We start from the raw sequence: 19126 nt of genomic DNA on the forward strand, positions 1-19126 counted from the left end.
TATGGGTCAATCACTTATGTGGTAGGATTTCACACACACACAAAAAATGTCTCCACTAAAAGGATTATATCCCCACCAATCTGCTATGATTGTACAGTCTACCCATTAGTCACCCTTCGGAGTTCAGCTGTTGAAGGTGCAGGTTAAAATGCAAATTTGTTACGTGGAAAAGTAGCAGAAAGAAACTTTCTCATCTAATAATGGACCAGCATTGCTGGAATGTCAGACTAGGGAGTGTGGGTTAAAATCAGCATTCCAATAATATATATACAACAGAATATTACTCAGCCATAAAAAAGAATGAAACAATGCCATTTGCAGCAGTACGAATGGGCATAAAGATTATCATACTAAGTGAAGTAAGTCAGACAGAAAGACAAATGTCATATGATATCACTTATACGTGAATCTAAAAAAAGACACACATTTTATTTATAAACCAGAAATAGACTCGGACATAGAAAATAAACTATGGTTACCAAAAGGGAAAAGGGGGAGGGATAAATTAGGAGTTTGGGATTACCAGATACAAGCCACTATCTATAAAATAGATAAACAATAAGGACCTACTGTATAGCACAGGAAACTATATTCAATTTCTTGTAATAAGCTATAATGGAAAAGAATCTGAAAATATATGTATATACGTATTTGTATGTATAAGTGATCGCTTTGCCATATACTTGAAACTAACATTGTAAATCAACTACACTTCAATAAAAAATAAAATTTTAAAAATCAGTATACCAATAAGTGAAGACTGGCTTTATATAAAGTATGTTTAATTTATGAAAATGGTACCACTCAACGATGGTACCAAAAGACAAATAGGTTCAAGGGTCACTTTAGATCAAAGAATGCATGACAGATTCCTGATACTCTTTTAATAGAAATTAGTTTGAGGGCAGAGTTTAACCTCTGAGATTGGTGTCAGGAAGAAGGGCCATCTCCCCTGCTTCCCAGGTCAGAAGCAGAACATTAGCATGGATTCCGCACAGATCAGATTCAGGCTGCAAGTCAGCAGGAAGATCTGGTTTTGACTCTGTCTCTGCTATTCACAGAGTGCTCGGCCTCGGTAAAGCCCCCTAAGGAACGTGAGCCTCAGTTTCCTCACGCATAAAACTGGGCTACGGAAGAGAAGACTCACTGTAAAATTCTTATTCGGTGATTCTCCATTGAAGACTCTTTCTCCTTCCTCCATTCACACCCATCAAGGAGAGGAGTGAGCTGATGGCCCAGGACCCTCAGCAGACCTATTCCTGAGCCCCTGTTGGCCCTGAACTTGGGGAAGCACATCAACCCCGTGCTTCATGCCCCACTCACCCGCCCGCGAGTGCTTGTTCACAACGTCAGTGATGTGATTACCTCCTGGGTAGGAAGAGATAAATCTTTGGTGCTTTTGTACTGGTCCATACGTCTGTCTGCCTTAGGTGGAAGAACCACCTTGTTGATTCAGACTGGAAACTTCAAGAGGGCAGGATTTCTTTCCATTTACTGGCTTGTTGCCCATTAGAGAACCAGATTTAAATGGATGGAGGCTAAGTCATCAATACCATGATTGTGATGCCACGATATTAAAGGAGAGTTCTTACAAAAGTGACAGCCCCTGTATCACTGAACCACTCACTCGCATATCCCATAGGAACAAAACCAAGCTGCAAACACAACCTCCACAAAGGAACCAGGACACGGGACCCCAGCGACTACAGCCAGCTTCCAGAAGAAAGGTGAACAGAGTTTCTGATTAGCTCCAAAGGTGGTCTTGGTCCTTCATTCCGGGTTTAAACCTGGTTTCTAACCAGAAGTGAGTCCACCTGGACCTCTGTCCTTGGTTGTGTCATTGTTGCTCTGGCTTTACGTGATGACACCTCGCTCCATGGTTTCAATTCTGTGGACTCGTCCTGCCTCACCAACATCAATGTCAACTCTTCTGACTTCTCTCCAAAATCGAACAAAGCCTATTATCAACTGGCAGGTAAGTTCCCCGCTGAGGCTGAGCCCCTGGGGTGTAACTGAGGTGGAGGAATTTAGGGACCTTGGCCAACTTGATCACCTCCCTTCTCTGTTGGGAAAGAAACCCCCAAACTCTTGCCATCCCCCGGGATTGTGGGGATTCCTACAGAGAAGCCCGGGAGAGTCTGGCCGGAGCCAGCGGGACCACCCCGCCCTGTGGGAGAGCGAAGGGCCAAAGGGCCTGGTGGGGGTCACTCTGCCATGGATTTTCCTCACTCAGGTCCAGCCTGTCAGAGGGTCGAGGGCAGCCGAGGGTCTGGGTGTCTGGTTCTCCCCACATCCTCCTCCTCGGGGGTTAGGTGGTCCCTGGGAGAGACTCGGTTAAGGAATGGCTGTGATGCTGAATGGTTCTGACAGTGCAGCCTTGATGGTTCTAAAGTCACTTAACCTCTGAGGGCCCCTCGCTCATAAAATGGGAATCTAGTGCACACCTCGGTTGCCGTGAAAGCTAAGAGAGTGGGCGTTACAGTGAAGGTGGAGGCACACGCAGACGCTCGGTGACAGAGAAGTTCCCTTCCCCACTTACTGGCTCGTGAGTTTGGGGTTCAACTCATTGAATCACAGGGAAGACGTGATGAGGACAAAGGGAGGAGGTAGGCCTCCTGGGTCCAAAAATCTGCATCAGGCTTTGCGTGACATAACCCCTCAAAACCCCATGAATCTCAGCCAAATTTTTCTCGTTTGTGACATTATCAGAAACAGAAAGAGGGGACACAGGTACGGAGACTCTGATCTTTAGCTCCACGTTGGTTCCAACACCAAGAGCTGATGGAGTTCGGAGGGTTGTTTTTGCAGGAGGTGGAGATAATGACAAGGTGGCTCAGCCAAGAATGACTGGGCCCCGGGTCCTGGCTCTTAGGGAAACACGTAAGTTCCCTGGTACCTATTCTTCCTGGCAGTCTCTGTCTCCAGATTATCAACCCCCATCCAACAGGGCTGGCGAAGAAGTGAGGTTCAGGGTGTGTCTCCTGCAGCCCCTTACTTCGTGTGGTTTGCTCAGAGAAAGAACAAGAAGACAAGACCAAGAGAAAGAAGGTGAAAGCAATGAGTTAAAGTAATCAAAGCTTGGTGTGTTGACTTACAATTCAACTAAACAAATGATATCCCCTATACAAATATTCTGGGGATTAAATGAGCAATATAATGCCCTTTTGAGCTCTTTGTGATCAAATGCTTTGCCATTAAAAGTTACATTCCTGGGGAGTTGATATCGAAGTTGCTTGTTCCTTGTCAGTAAACATAAGAAGACTCCAAACTTGTGTAAATTTGAATCACACAAAACCTTTCCCCCAGCTGTCTGGTCTCTTGACAGCCCCTTTTCACCAATCTCTGCAGTCATGGAATGTAAATATCTTTATCTGAGCAGCGCAGGCTTTTGAAAGTTTGACATAATAGGATTTCTTCCTCCCAGGGAGTATCAAACACCAGTGCAAACTAAAGTCTATTTTATTTTTAATCAAGACTAAGTCAAAGGGTCTTTTCTTTGTTTTTTTTGACTTTTTATTTCCACGTGACCAATAAAGTGTCCCTACTGACCATCCCTGCCCCCTGGAAGCCCTGGGAACTGGCCCAGACATCCTCAGAAGACACAGCAGGACGTTTGGGGCTGCATCCCTGTCTGAAGTGTTCTTAGGGGAGCAGGGAGAGTTGGGAGGACCACTCGGACAGATAAAGCAATAAAGAATCAACAGGTACTTGACAAATGAAGGGACCGAAAGCTGAGAGAAAAGGAACAGTGATTTTAGTTTGCTCTTGGAAGTCGAGTTCAGTGTCAAGCTGGTGTGAAAACTTAGATCCTTTAGTGGATTAATCTCTAGAACCCTAGTGCTAGATGGTATGTTTCTTGAATGAATAAATGAATACATATCAATCAATCGATGAGCAGTAATACTGAGAAGGGGAAGAAATCTACTACAGATCAATAAATGGGCACTGGAAGACGTCCCTTTGTCTCCTGGCCCAGGGAGCATGGCCACAGCTGCAGCAGGGTCCTTAGGCTCCGGGGACCTGCGAGGCCACACATCTCAGACGGCATTTCACCATCAACCGCAGCTCCTCGGGCAGCTTGAATCATTTACTTCCATGATGTGCTCCCCAGCTGTTGTGACCTCTGGGGCTCCCTCTCCTCTCAGAATCCCTGTCTCCTATGTTAGCTGTTTTCCTCATTTGGAGAATTAGCCCACACTGCCTTGACCATCGTGCTCCTCTGTCCCTTCCTTCTCTCGATAACAAGACCCTTCGAGGGTGAGATGGCGTCGTATGCTGCTTTTTGTGTCTACTTCACTGCAAATTCTACAGATGAGTACCTTGAGAAGAATGAATAAATTAATGAAATTAATGAACACATGCCAAGGCTTAAAGAGAAGGACATTAGCTTCTTGGTTTGATCACAAAAAGCAACATTGCTCTCTGTGTTTCAGTCCCCGGCCCAGGGGCGCAGTGGCGTTCCTCCCTCTCGCATCAGGGCCCACAGTGATGCACCGGCACCTGCAGCCCCTGCCTAAACCCTGCAGCTGCTGCATCCTCTCTGCTCTACTCGCTGCCCTCGTGAGCTGTAATGACGAGTTGGTTCATGCTGCTTTGTGTCTTCCATCCTGAGGACTGTTTCATAGCTTTGCACACATCCTTGCATCCCAAGTTGACAAATAAGGGCTGAAAACACACCCTGGACCATCACCAGCAACAGAGCAAATGTCAGACAAGGTCTGTGGGTCCAGAGTTGAGGCAGTGGGACCCGGGCTGGAGCAAGCTTCCTCTTACAAGGACTTCACACTGAAATGAGTAGGTGAAAAAGACCCATGGGATTCCCTTCCCACTCTGTGCCTTCCTCATCCCCACCTCTGGGGGTTCTTGAGGATACTAGGGGAAATTTCAGCATGAGGGGTGGGACTCTGCCCCCAGGTCACAGGATTCACCTTGGCTTTGGGCAAGAAGTGTCTAGGGTGCCCGGCTTCATGATTTACTTCTGGAGTTGAAGGTGGACAGATTTGTAAGGAAATCAACAGACAGTATCTCTCCAGAGGAGAAAGGGTCCTCTCAGGCTCCAGGAGGCAGTTCCAGCCAGGGTGGTCCAGGCAGATGTCAGGAGATGGCTCCCGACCCTCTGTTGCAACAAGGAATCCAAGGAGATCCATAATTGTGTGGATTATGCTTGTAACTGTCTTAATCCTGCTTCCCAGGGACCAAGACTTCAGCCTCATTATGAAAATGACGGTGCGGAAGAGGCAAATGGACACTAGATGGCAGCAGAGGGTAAGAAAAGGGAGCTGCGGGCGGTGCGGGGAGACATAGGCTTCCAGCCCCTCCATTTTGCTTTACATCTTTAATGAGATATGTGAAGAAAATGAGTCCCTTACATGCCAGACACAGATGCTACAGCATATGGAGAGATGCCGCACAGCAATATTTCTCTGGTTATTAAACAGGAGGCACCTAACCAGTCATTCACTGCATCATCATGCAGAGTTGTCCTTTGTGTCTCAGATGCTGCTGTTGACAAGGTAATAACAGGAGAAAGCAGTTGAGAAGACTGATGTACCAACCTGGGCCTCTGGGCGCGCAGCATCTCCAAGCCTGGATGCTGGCTGGATTGCCAGGAAGCATGAGCAGCCCAGCCCAAGGGGGCCACCTTGCCAAGGGACACGGTGTGGCTCGTGCTGCCAGACTCAGTCCAGGCAGGGCATGGGCTGATCTTGGGTCTCCCAGGGAGTCCCCGAGGGCTCATTTATTCAGAACCCGATTACCACCAGACAGCTCTGAAAGCTGACCTTCCAACCACAAACCCCAAATGGGAACAGGAGCTCTAGACATTTTAAAGAGCAAGACATGCTTGCTTTCCTGGTGGAACTGAAGACCTACAGTGTAATGAAAATGCGTTCAAACGCACAGAGACAAGGGAACACTTTTCCCACACTGGCCCAAGCAAAGGTCGGGAATCTGGTCCTGCTGACCTGGGAATGTTTCCCTTGGAGGACGCATCTCACATATTCCCCTAGGAGACTGTTACTAGGGCTGGGAGCAGGTGGGTACTGCTCTATTTTATTACCATTTCCCACTCTCTACACTTTTCCCTATGTCCAGCCACTCAGTCTGATCATTCCTTACTTCATTCTCCCATCTTTCCAAACCCAGGGGCTCTTTAAGGCCTCAGTGGTGACTGAGGAACTACGAAGAGGTTAGTCAGCCCAGGCAAGCAGCCCCCCTTTGAAGCCCAGAAAGAGACTGTTCTCTCATCCACCCCAAAGCCCACAGCTCCCAGGGCTTCTGAGTCATTCATGAAGCCCCTCAACAATCCAGAAATGAAGGTAAATAACACAGCCATTTTTCATATAGAGAAGCTGAGGTGCAAAGCTGAGATACAGCCTCCCTTTCCTATGGGGCTGAGCCTCTGAAGCGGACGTCAGGGGAAAGTAATAGCAAGATTCACGCTGCCACTCTTCCCCTCCCTCTTTTAGAAAATGACTCTAAGTGCTACAAATCCTCACTGATCTGTGCGACCTTAGGTAAGTTCCTTGACCCTTCTGTGCCCCCATCTTCTCATCTGCAATCTGAGGGGCCAGCATTAGACGGTGACAAGGCCCCCTCCAGCTCTGTGATCCTGGAGCTTTCATTTCACAGGTCTTTACCAGCCCTCAAAGAGTGTCACACACCATGCTTTCTCCAACAACAGCCAACCCCAACGGGAGCGAGCAGAGTTTCCTCCCCTGATTGGTAAGAAACGTGGTGGTGGTCAGAGTCGCGTTGACGTCCTCTGTCCTCAGAGCGAGGGAAACAGGGAAATTTCAGATGCTGCTGACATAGCAGCAGGGCCAGGAGGTGTCCACACTCCTGTGGAAGGACCATGCTGAGTTGTCCCCGTGGGCGGTGAAGATGCAGAGCCAAGACTGGAGGATGTTTTAATAACTCTTTCTCAGTTTAAAAAAAAAAAGAAAAAAGACCCATTTTATTCTGTCCGGGGGTCCGGGGGCAAATCCAGGTCTCCCAGGAGGAACCTGCTCACCCATAATGGGGGATTGGTTCAGCTCAGCTGCTCTGACAAAGGGCTGATACAGCGTGCAGTGGTACAGCCGGCTCCCCACCGCTGCCCGTGAAAATGACTCACAGCGGTGATGAATACCCAACCTCCTTTGATGCGCTCCGAGACATGAGCAGCAGTCTTGCGGGGGACGAGGTGGACGCTGGCTGCCGGCCGTGCGGGGCGCTGCGCAGGGGGCCTGGACACATCTGGCTCCATGCCGCAGCTCCAGGAGAAATTCAGGCGGGTGGTTACCTAGGACTCCCTAGGACAACAGAGCGCCCTTTCCTCCATCTCTCTGCCCTCGCTCCCTCTCTCTTCCTCTCTTTCGCTTTCCGTCTCCAGCTACAGAAGAATTAGATCCTCCAAGAATGACAATCTGTTTTTATACCTACACCCTCCCCAAGGGAATAACAATTTACTTCCCTGAATAAAACCGGTTTTATTGAGCACAGAATGAACGCACCCTTTCGCTCGGCATCTGCGCCAATTGCTTTAAAGCCATAGACCCGGCCCCAGTCAGTCGAGTGCAAGGATTTTCCTCTGTAATGGCCATTTCTAGACATTCAGCCTCTCGAGTGGCTGCATGGTACCTTGTTCCCCTAATAGGCTCTCAATGATGATTGAATACAAAGCTTCCCAGTCTCTCTCACATTGGCAGCGCCCGGGACTGTGTCAGTCATGAGCGTCCAGAGCAGGAGACTGTGCCCATTGCGCGGTGAGCACCCAGGCTCTCGGCAGGCAGGGAGGGTCAGGCACAGCCACCTCCTGCCTGTTTCAGCTGAAAGCTTCTTTATATGCCGACGGTTCTGTCGTTCTAGACAGGGTTCAGGAGCATGTTGGTCCCTGGAAACTTGGGCAAAGTCTTTACAGTTACTGAAGGGAGTGGCAAAGGGTGTACAGAGAGAGGACCTGGTCATCACCACGTCTGCACGCGTTGGTTTTCTGAAATGAGGCTGATTTTATTTTACAGTCAAGTTGGACTTTGACTGAAAGACTTGTGCACCCACAGAGATCGCATGCACCCGTGTGCACATGCGCACATGGAAATAATGCAACAGCTACTCTTCACTGAGCACTGACCACGTGCCACGCACAGTGCCCAGGGTTGCCCACGCACCAGCTCTTCTGTTCCTCCTAGATGCTCTGCGTGTGCGGGAGTGGCAGGTGGGCATTATTACCCCGGTTTTACAGATGAGGAGCCCAAGTCTCAGAAAGGCTGGGTAATTTTCCCTAAGATGGAAAAACTAAAAGCAAAAGGGCTTGAACTCTGGATTGTTGGATTCCAAAGCATCATCTCAACCCCTGCACTGCAGTGCAATATGCTTATTACCGAGTGCACTGGGGATATGAAGGAGAGCAGGAAAGTCACAGTTCTTGACCTCAGAAAGCTTCCGTTTAACCACACACCAGTGCACACAGAGCTACATGCATACACAGAGTTACTGTGACTTACAGTGTCTTCCAAGAGTCCTGTAACTAAGGTATCTGTGTTCCATCTGTCCTCATTATCCTACTCTCAGTCTCCAGTCCTGGATTCACAGCTTGAACCTTGTTCATGCCATAAAGACTAGGGTCTTCTGCAGGAAGGCTAAAGATGCCTAAATCTTATAGGCAATGATGTGAGCAATAGGACCACTGATAAATTATATTACAGTTTTCCAGCTCCTGAGCTGGTCACTGTTTGTCTTATATTATTTTTTCAGTTTGATCAGGAAGTTTTTCTAACTCATTTCTCTCTATTTTCAGGGGAGCAGAGCAGGAGAGCAACAGGGGCAGAGACAGGGAAGATTTCAAGCTTAAATGTGCAGGAAGCTAAGTCATAGATCAACTAGAGGAAATAAAGCAGGGGAAGATTCAAGGTGCAATGAAATCCCATTGCTTCCATGACCTTGGAATGTAAGTGATGATATAGCTGAAGGACACTGTGTGCTAAGATGAAACAGAAAAAAGGAGGCAACCGTTGCACTAGCTGTAGATTTTGCCAAGAGCAGACTGGGGGCTGCCAAGGCTGCTTCAGCTTTGACTCGTAGAGCCATGATCTGGGACATGGGACAGAGTCGTACTGTGCTGGACATCTTCCAGTGACATTGACACAATAGGGATTGGGAGGACAACTTCTTGATGCTAAGAAACTTCCCTCCAAAGCAGGGTTACTGAACCACCCACGTATAAGACATGGGGAGACTCAGACCACTTGGGTCACAGGAAGAACGTTGAGAACAAATTTGCCTTTCTATGGACTTGACCTCTTTGCAGGTCTAATATTTTGAAAGTTTATTACACATAAATTTACATCTGATTTCATTTCAGGAAATTTGTGCTCCTTCCTGGATTGCGCATCAATCTGAAGATAATGATTTTAAGTCAAAGTCTCCCAAGAACCTGGACCACAGTGGACTGAGAGGACTAGTGTTCCATCTCTGGGTGATCACTCCCCACCACCACTACCACCACCATTTCAAAACCCCAAGGCAGCCTGGTTGTCTTGTCAGCCAAAATTCAACTTGGGAAACTGACGTGGTCTTTGTTCCCAGTTCTCTCGACACATGCAACTCCAGGTGCCTGATCATTAATCAATCTTAATTCTCACTTTAATTTCTCAGCTATGGCTTCCAGTTCCTGCTTTCACCACCTTATCTGAAGGAGTCGTTCCTGAGCCTCCTTATTAATCCACAGACACCCACCTTAGAACCTCATTCTAGGAATCCACCTTCCCTACATGCCTGCATTTGACCACTGGAGGGCAATGCTGGACCGGCCAAATCTCTAGGTTCTCTGTTCCATCTTTGTCCCTGCCTCTCCCATCATTGCAGGATGCAGCCTCTGGTTGGAAACCAAAACCAAGGACCATTGGAGCACCCTGAGAGCAGCAGCACAGCCAGGCCTATTACAACATTCCCCCCTCCTGGAACCTAGGATCATAAGACTATGATCCAGTTCACTGGAAAGCAGATTTGGCTCCATGAGTGATACAATCCCCTGGGAAAGAGATTGAGAAAACAACTTGTCTCATCGTGTCATTAACCAGGAACAGTCTGTCTCTCTGACTAGGGGTTGCAGAATCCTACATGTCCCTACCCACTCAGATGTAAGCTCCTTTAGGGTAATGTCTCAGTAAGCTCTGTCTTCCTGGCAGTAAACACGGTGCTTGGCAATAAATGTTTGTTGAATGGATGGATGGATGCATGCATGCATATATATGCATAAATTGGAATTGGCCATTTTCAGATTTGTTGCTGTTTTCCAGCTCTTATAACACCTAAAATGTAAGCCATCAATTAGTTGCTGAGCTTTCTTAATCTCGAAGACAGCTAAGGATAATTAGGTTATTAATTAAAGCAGTGGTTGTCATCGTACAAATGTTTATTTCAGACACCACTTCAAGAGTTTCAGATTTCTTACTTTGAGGAAGTTCTTTGTAGGTCATCCATGTGTCTTCAGACCTCATCAGCCTGTGGATTATAAAATACAGACATTACTTCATGAATATCCAATTTATAATAACCTGCAGCCTCTATCGTGGGGATGTGGAGTACCCCTTCTGTCCCCCAGGGGATCTGTGGTAATTTCATCCTACCGCGGGTCCCCATGGGGCTCCACAGCTCTTCTTCAGGCCACCTGGTGTCATCCCATGAGACCCATCCTTCTCCAGGCTGCTCTCCCCTCTACCCACCACCAACGGAGCCCACGTCATTCTGGGCACAGCCTGCTCCCTTAATCATTCAAAGCACAGCTAAATGCTGGAGAAGAGAGAGAAGTGCACATTTTGAGACCCAAAATCCAACGTGTGACTCTTCCTGTCTCCCCGCAGGCTTCCACGGAGCAGGGACCCGTCAGTGCCTCCAATACAAATCTGCAGGCATCCCCACATCTCCATATGCAGAGTCCAAAGCCAGCTCCTTTCCTGCCCTGGGATGACTGACAGTGGAGAAAATGATTCCTTCCCAGGAAGCTCTCCACCCGCCCTCCCCCTTCTCAGCTGGAGGCTGGTCTTCATGGCCCAGGAAGGCAAAAACAGTGTTAGTAGTTCTTAAAATACCATGTGTGAGACACCAATAGCCCCGACTAGATTCATATTTGGGGGAAAATATGCCCTTTATTTCTAACTTGAAAGACAGGAATTAATTTTTCTTAACCATGCTTAACCATCTCAGTGCACAACATCCAACTTTCATGCTGACTTCATAATGTCTACCACATTGAGCGAATATTTGTTTCACATGTCAATAAAGTCATTCTCAACCTTACTCTAGTTTTCTCAACAAAAGAAGAGGGCTGTAAAGTTCACCTAGGGTAGGGAGAGGATAGCTCAGTGGTAGACCGTATGCCTAGCATGCACAAGGTCCTGGGTTCAATCCCCAGTACCTCCACTTAAAAATTTTTTAATAAATAATCAAACTTAATTACCTCCCCTTTCAAAAAATAGAAAATAAAAATTTTAAGAAGATTCATCTAGAATCTCTATTCTAAAAAAAATATAAACAAAAACAAACCAAAAAAAAAAAAAAAAACCCACACCCTCAACAGTCTTCAAGGAGCAGTTCTAATAAAGAAATAAGAAAGAAAGAAGATAGATACCCATATTATAAAAACATCTAGCTTAAAAGAGGATTTCTCCCTACAGTTCAAATCTAGGTCCTCAGAGTACATGATTGGTCCTCATTCTTCTTACAAAAATGTTATAAATCAAAGGAAACTTTCCTGAGAGCAGAGAGCGATTGGGAAAAAACCTTCATTCTAAAAGGTTTTTAGAATGCTTCATTAAGCATGTCCCATGTCTATGTACTTTTTAAAGATGCCTTCAGTGTGATCAAGGAATAGGCCTCTAGGTCATCATCTCTGTTCTATACCTTAAAAAAAAACGTACAAAAACTTCCATAAGAGAGGAGACTGACAGTCAATATATAAGACTCAAGAGTCAAGGCAGGTCCACAGGGTTAGCTCCATGCATTCAAATCTAGACCTGCCTTGGGGCCCTGATTTCCAGGACCAGATCTTCAGTAAGTGAATAATGCCTGAGGCCTGGGTATCAGCGCTGATGCCCAGGTTTGACGTTGATGGCAGGCCACAGATCTTCCTGCCTTGTGATTTTGAAAAATTCAAAATCTCTCCTGAGTTCTCAGCCTACTGACACCTTGCCCCAGGTGAGAAGTGTCTGAGATTGTTTCCCTTGAGATCATATAGTCCTATCTTACAGCTCCAACACCACGTAACCCTGGGAATTAACTATGGATCTGAGTTTTTCAGTCACTGTGACAGTGTAGGAAATCTTGGTCAATCCCTCCAAACCACACACATTGGGTTATGCCTTAGGGAGACTGTGACACTGCGCTACCTTGTCAAACACCAAAGACCTCAATAAGGACTGTGGATCCCAAATATTGCTAATATTGGAGCCAAATCCTTTAGTACATTCACCAGACATGATCCAACTGCAAGTGTTCTTTCATGTTCTGGGTAGGTTGCCTACCAGGTTTCAGAGCTTGCCTACCTTGGACAAAGCACATGGGCAACCCCTTGAAGATCAATTCTCTAGGAAATCTACCCTTTCCTCGGGCATATGGACCTTCCTGAAGGCAGTAGGACAATGGGAGGGCCGTGTATTTTCCAAAGGGAGACACATACATGGATTTCTAAAGTCAGACCATAATAAATGTTGTTGGTCAGAGTATGATGCACAAGTTGCCCAAAGGAGGGAGAGACCAGGAGGATGGGGAAAGGCTCCCTGGTAGAAACTGTAGTTAAAGTGACTGAAAAGATGAAGGACTTTGACCGGTGGAGGGACTGGAGAAGGACGGGGTAAGCAGAGGGAGAGCAGCCTAAGCAGTTCGGGAAGGTGGAGAGGACCCTGTTTGGAGAACAGCATGCACTCTGTGGGACGGAGTCTGCCCTGGCTGGGCCGGAGCAGTGGCTACAGTGGTAAGGCATGTCCTGATCGAGAAGGGTCCCGCGAACCAGGCTGACGGATTTGGGTTTCGTCCGGTGAGAAATGGGAAGAAAGCAGAGAGACATAAGAGGCTTGGAAAATGTTTAAGAAAGGTCACTGTGGATGAAGATTGGTTCTGAGACTGAAAGCAGTGAGATCTGAGACTTCAAAAGCAGATGATGATTTGTAGGGGTGAAGGAGACTGGAGAGACGGCCTCTTCCTGCCATCCTGGTTGCATGCTGGAAGACTCTCCAGTTTCCAGGCTTCAAGACTTTGCCGTCAGAAATTAATCCTTACTTGTTTTTACAACATTAAGACTTAAGGTGTTGATCCTTGTGTTTCTGTGGCCCAAAGGATTCATCACCAGTGGCAGAATTTCAGGTACCAATAAAGAATATTTGGGAGCAGAGGTTTTCTGGGCCCTCAAAACTCACTTCATAGTTGACCGCCCTCCCCTCTTACTTAGGAATTCAGAGTGTGAAGGAGCAGCCACCCAGTGTGCCCGAAACCACCTGATTACTGTTCCTTTTCTCCTCTTTCTCCAGACTGGTGTACGGAGACCTAGAGCCAGAGAAAGTCTGTCTTAAGTTCTGCGTCTCCCCATCCAGTTAGAGCCCTTCTCCAGTAAAATGGCTTTGGGTGTGACATACCCCCACCACCAGAGATGGCCTTCCCGAGGAGTCTGTGTGAGCCTGTCTAGGGCCACCATGCTCCTCACGTACATCTTCCCAACTCGCTTCACTGTACCAAACATCATCCAAGGAGGACCTGTGGCCATCCTGTCACATCACCTGCTCTGGTGCAGGCACCCGCACAGCCACGCCCCAGCCTCCATCTCTGCCTGTCTGTGTGTGCCTGTGTGGCCACAGCTGTCCCCAGCTCACCTCAGTGTAACCCTAAATCCAGGCATCCTGGGGTGAGTGTCTCCTTATCTCTTCTCCACTGTCCTCTTATCCCTTTGAAGTTTTTCAGGCGAGTATCTTGCAGAAAGAGTATTCCTGGAAAAGAGAGAGGGAAAGAGATGAGGGAAGGATAGAAGCAGAGGTGAGAGTCAAGGCTTTGAAAAGTAATAGAAGAGGAAAGAATCCTGACCTCCACTAGCCCTGACTCTCAAAATGAGATTGGCCCTAAAAATAGCTTATGATTTATCCCAAATTAAAATTTCCTGGCTCTGCAGCCATTGTGTACACAATGAAAAGGAAGCCATCGCACAAAAGAGGCCGTTATCCTCACAGTGGGAACAGTCACAGCCAAGCTGATTCTGCTCCAAGAATAGAAAGATAACGGTGCTAAGTCAGGAACTCCAAACTTTGGCTTGTCAATAAACAAAAAGATTTCTTGAAGGGAGAATGGCTATAAAGAAAGGTGGGCAGAAAAGGAACCCTCTGACTCCTGCGGCATGAGTTACCAGGGAAAGTCCAGTCTGTGCTCCTCCGTGGTGATATGACCAGCTGTGCCGACTGGGAGCAGACCCCGCCTGGATGTGTGCAGACCCCACAAGCCCCTTCACCCACCCCTGCCCAGCTTCGTACGTGTGATCTTTCTCTTTCTGAAGTCAGACATCACCAGACTTTAGACTCCACGATGGCAGAAATTCTGGCCAGTTTTTGTTTCCATTGTGTCCTCATCACTCAGCAGAAACTTGTATATAGTTGGCACTAGATACGTATTTGCTGAATGGATGGATGGTTGATTGATTTATCGATTCATTAAAAATGAGCAAATTCCTTCCTTCCTGTCTGGCTTCTGAAGAGCAAGTCTCAGAGCCAGAAACTGTCCGATGGGCATTGGAAGCCATAGTGCCTTCAGGAAGATGATTGTTCCTACCTTCCCTCATCCTTCCATGTACCTGAGTCCTGAAACTCAGGAACAAGGACCCAAGAGATCACCACCCACCAAACATCTTTCAACAAAAGGCTCTCTGCCCGGTTGTTTCCTTTCAGAGAAGAAGCCTCCAGGGGCTGATAAGGGAATGGTACCATGTGTGAAAACACAGGCCCCTAGTGACGGAGGGGCACCAGAGCCTCCTCTAAAGGAGTCTGTTGGATTGCTGCCTTTGAACGAATCTGAATGTGTCTTTCGATAGCGCAAGCACCAGCCACCCCTGAGGACGTCTCTCCTTCATGGCTGCAGCAATGAAGCAGCCACGTGGCTGTCGCAGATAAGGTGGCCCGAGTGCCTTGTGCATGCAAAGTAGGCTTCACGGTAAACAGCAATAAGCAGATCTGCCCCCGGCCACGCTCCGGCTGCTCTGCATCAGGCCGCCCTTCCTCTGTAACTGGCTCCCAGGTAAACGAGTGCGGTCTCCCACCACTTCTCATTTCTCATTTCCTACAGGACTGAAATTACACAGTCTTCCAATAGAACCACCATGATGGGGACAGATGTGAAGTTTCGGTGCCAATATAACATTCTGACTCTGTGCACTGGTATCTTCAGAGACTAACAGAGGCTCACCTGTACCCACCTTGCCTTCCAAGGCACCGTGGAATTGGAGCGTTACCAGTTGTCTGTGGACAGAAAGTTGTCCTCCAGGACCTTAACCACAGGAGCCGAGAGGCAAAGCCATTTACTTCCGTGCACTACAAGCCCTACGGTGCATGCTTTATATCACACCAGACAAAAGCTGTAAGCCTCAAGCAAGCGCAACACAGAAAGTTCAGAGGATCACCCACCGAGAGAGAGGGTGTTCAGTATCATCTTGACCTCCCCTTTCATTCATCAATTCATTCACTCAAAACTAAAGGGCCCTGATGGTTTACAAATTGATATACTAAGTGCTGTGGGGATACAAAGATAAAAACCAAGCACTTTTCAAATAATAAAATGTATTCAGGAGATAATACCTCCTCACACTTATCTTGCAAAACCGTGAGAAGCGGAAATTCAGTCCCGTGAATTACTTGAATCTTTGACCTGACAAATAAACACACAGTCCCTAACACCCAGAGTGGCAAAGAATTGGACATACATTTAAAAAAAAAAAAAACAAAAACCAACAATTAACATCTTAATCACAGATCCTTGAAAACCTAACAACATTTCTAAAAGCCTGAAAAAAAATTAAGTATCTATCTATCTATCTATCTATCTATCTATCTATCTATCTATCTATGTATGTAAAAAGACTAGTAAGTTAAATAGATAAATAATTTAACAGATAGAAAGGTAGGTAGGTAGACAGACAGGCAGACAGTCAGAGGGTGATGTAGAGGTGGTGTAGCACCAATGACTGAGCTCAAGTTCAGACTTGGAAGCCAGACGTCTTGAGTTTGGGATTCCAGATCTTCCACTCAGTGACTCACTACCTACACGACCTTGGACAAGTTACTTTGTGTCTTGCCTCCCTCAGCTATAAAATAATCATAACAATAACACCTCCCTTAGAGGACTGCTGCAAGAATTAAGTAAACAATCACGCTTAACGCCCTTAGAGCACCGCGTGGCCACAGGAAGCACAGGAAGCGTTAGCCCCTGTTGCTGTGGCTGGTGACGAGAAGGGGGGTGATGGGTGCTGCTGCCGAGACAGCCTGTCCCTACTCTTGGGCTGGGTTAGGTCTTTAGGAACTTGCTAAGAAATAAGTCAATCTCTTGGACAACTAAATATCTTTTATACATTAGTATCCCATCTAGTAAGAACTAAATATCAATGGGAATTCTGAGACAGACAATTCGAAAGACCTTCAGGACCTTTTTCATTGGATGCTGATAAATGATTATGGGCTACCTACATAGAAAAAAAGAAAACAGAGGAAAGCAAGACTTTATGACATATTAAAATAAAATAGTAGCTCTACCCATTAAACGGATAGTGGAATAATGTATTAAAGTTAGAGCCATAAATAAAGTTAAAGTTGTTTACAGACATAATCATAAATAAGGCATAGGTTCTGTCAACGTAATAGGGCATCTACAGGGCCTGGAAAAGTCCCTATGTCCACAAGGACTACAAGTAAAATTAAAGTAAAGCTGGCCTACGGCATCCTAAAGAAACTGTCAAGTGCAGAGCATTCCAAGATTCCAGAAGAGCACAGGCTTTACAAAGACACGTCCACACTGGCCTCTGTTTATTCATGGAAACTCCTTGGTGTGAGCTGCTGAGCTGAGAACTGGGAGTAAGTAGAAAGTCTTCTCCATTTTCTTTTCTGAAGATGCAGGATCTCCTGCCGCTTCAGATCTTGCTTTTATTTGTCAGTGGAAACACGAATTCCCTGCTGTCTTGCTGGCTTTCTCATTTGCAGCCAACATATGGGCTCATCAGCACCAGCATCTCCCAAGGGCCGCCCTGCAAGTGCACAAAACAAGAGTCTTTTCTTGGAGAAGAACTGGAGAAGGACCCTTTGCCATATTTGGCTTTGAACTCAGACTTCTAAGTCTTAACCCTGATGGGCATGCCCAGACCCAGACAGTGTTTGATGAATGAGTGAGTCCCTTTCTTTCTGGGTTTTCTCTTCTCCAGGGTGCCTCGGGGTTCTTTGTGACACATCCCCAGAACTGCTGAGTCTTAAAGTATAAGACTCAGGTTTCCTAAAGGACGCTTACAACTCTAGTAACCCTGCTGTATTCTTGGAGGCAGAAAAAAATGATTCAGTAATTCCTCCCCAGAGCCAAAATTCAAAGGCCAATGCCATGTCACCTGCCATAGGAAAATAGAAGTTTCTCTGTGAATCTGTCACCCAGATCTCTGATTCTGCCATGCTAACAGTCTCAGTGAGAGAGATAATCTTTCTTCCTTTTCCACTGCCATCAAAGGTGGAGGACAGTTTGGACAAAGGAGAAGAAAGTCATGAGAGAACTATGCATTGACTGGAATCCACTGCCCAAGGGTACTGATCTGTGGGAACCAAAATGAACCCTGTGATGGAGCTGATGGTGTACTTGAGAGTGTTCCAACCACCTCATCATCTGACTGGAAGCCCTCCAATCTCCCTATGTGGTCCTAGAAGAAAAGGTGAGCAGAAGGTTAAACTATTTAACAAATGTTCATCAAGTATCCCTAAGTCTCAGAGTATAAACTTGGCATGGCACTTTTTTTTATTCAACAATATATATTGAGTGTCTACTATATGCAAGACACCAACCCAAGAGCCAAGGATACCAAGGCAAATAATACAAGTCTCTTGCCCTTCTGCAGTTCACACTATAGTGGGGTGTTCAGCCTAGTAGAGGAACCAGATCAGACCCATGTGAAAGCAAGAGAAGTACTTGGTTAGTGAGGGAGGGGATAGCTCAGTGGAAGAGTGTGTGCTTTGCACACACACAAGGTCCTGGGTTCAACCCCCAGTACCTCTATTAAAAAAATTAAAATAAATAAATAAACCAAATTACCTTCCCCTCCAAGAAAAATTCTTAAAAAAAAAAAAAAAAGAGAGAAGTACTTGGTTGTAACAATTATGGGAGTGAGTGTTCCAGAAAGAAGGCACAGATTGGAATTAGGACCTTTCAATTTCAGGATGAGTTGGGTGATGGGAGCCAGGAAAACATCTTAAAAGAGCTGAGCTGAGACTAAATATGAAAAAGTTTATTTATTTACATCACAAGTTCCCAAGTCAGCAACAGAAGCAGAATTACAACTCTAAAAAGTCCCCGCTTGCCTCTATGCTGTCTTGCTTAGCAGCTGCCTCATTCGGTGCCACACAGCTGGGTAAATGAGTCGCAGATGGGATATTGGCAGCCAAAATCTTTCTCGAGACAAATGACACTGTGATTTTCCTTGACATCCATTGAAATTCCTCACTAATTTCCAAAAATATCTTATGTTTGCTTTAAAACAACCAGGGGGCCCAGACATTTCAGGAAAAACAAATCAGAGAAACAGAGTAGTCCCAGCCGTCCAAGCATTCCGAGCCCAATTCAGTCAGACCCAGAGGAGCCGTGTCCTTACTGACGGCGGTCCTGGGACACCAGGCAGCTGACATCCTGGGAAATAGAAGCGCGAGTGCCTCTCTTTTCATTCACTTCCATTCCTGTCCTTCAGTTGCTTGTCCAACTAGCTGGTACCAGAGCCGAGAAACCAGGGAGCAAAGACAGCAGCTGGAAAGACGGCAGCGGCAGACAACTGCCAGACCCAAATGGAGGCGAATCACGGGCATCCATGAGTCTGATGTCACTGTTACTAACACTTCCTGTGAGAAGTGTGAGGCTAAGAGATCAAAAGGAAAGCGTTTTC

At 46.6% G+C, this 19126-nt stretch overlaps 1 protein-coding gene and 1 gene segment (V, D, J or C); both read left to right on the forward strand.

Annotated features, from left to right (window-relative positions):
- Positions 1-19126, forward strand: part of LOC105096961 (T-cell receptor alpha chain constant-like) — a 356030-nt gene that overhangs the window by 158923 nt on the left and 177981 nt on the right.
- LOC105096962 (T cell receptor alpha chain MC.7.G5) overlaps positions 1-19126 on the forward strand; it is a 134351-nt gene that overhangs the window by 19942 nt on the left and 95283 nt on the right. Inside the window, exon 3 of the mRNA XM_064485803.1 lies at positions 16394-16423. Coding sequence (XP_064341873.1) covers positions 16394-16423 — 30 coding nt within the window. The remainder of the gene's footprint in view (positions 1-16393; positions 16424-19126) is intronic.

Source organism: Camelus dromedarius, chromosome 5 (assembly GCF_036321535.1).
Source record: "Camelus dromedarius isolate mCamDro1 chromosome 5, mCamDro1.pat, whole genome shotgun sequence".
Classification (NCBI taxonomy): Eukaryota; Metazoa; Chordata; class Mammalia; order Artiodactyla; family Camelidae; genus Camelus; species Camelus dromedarius.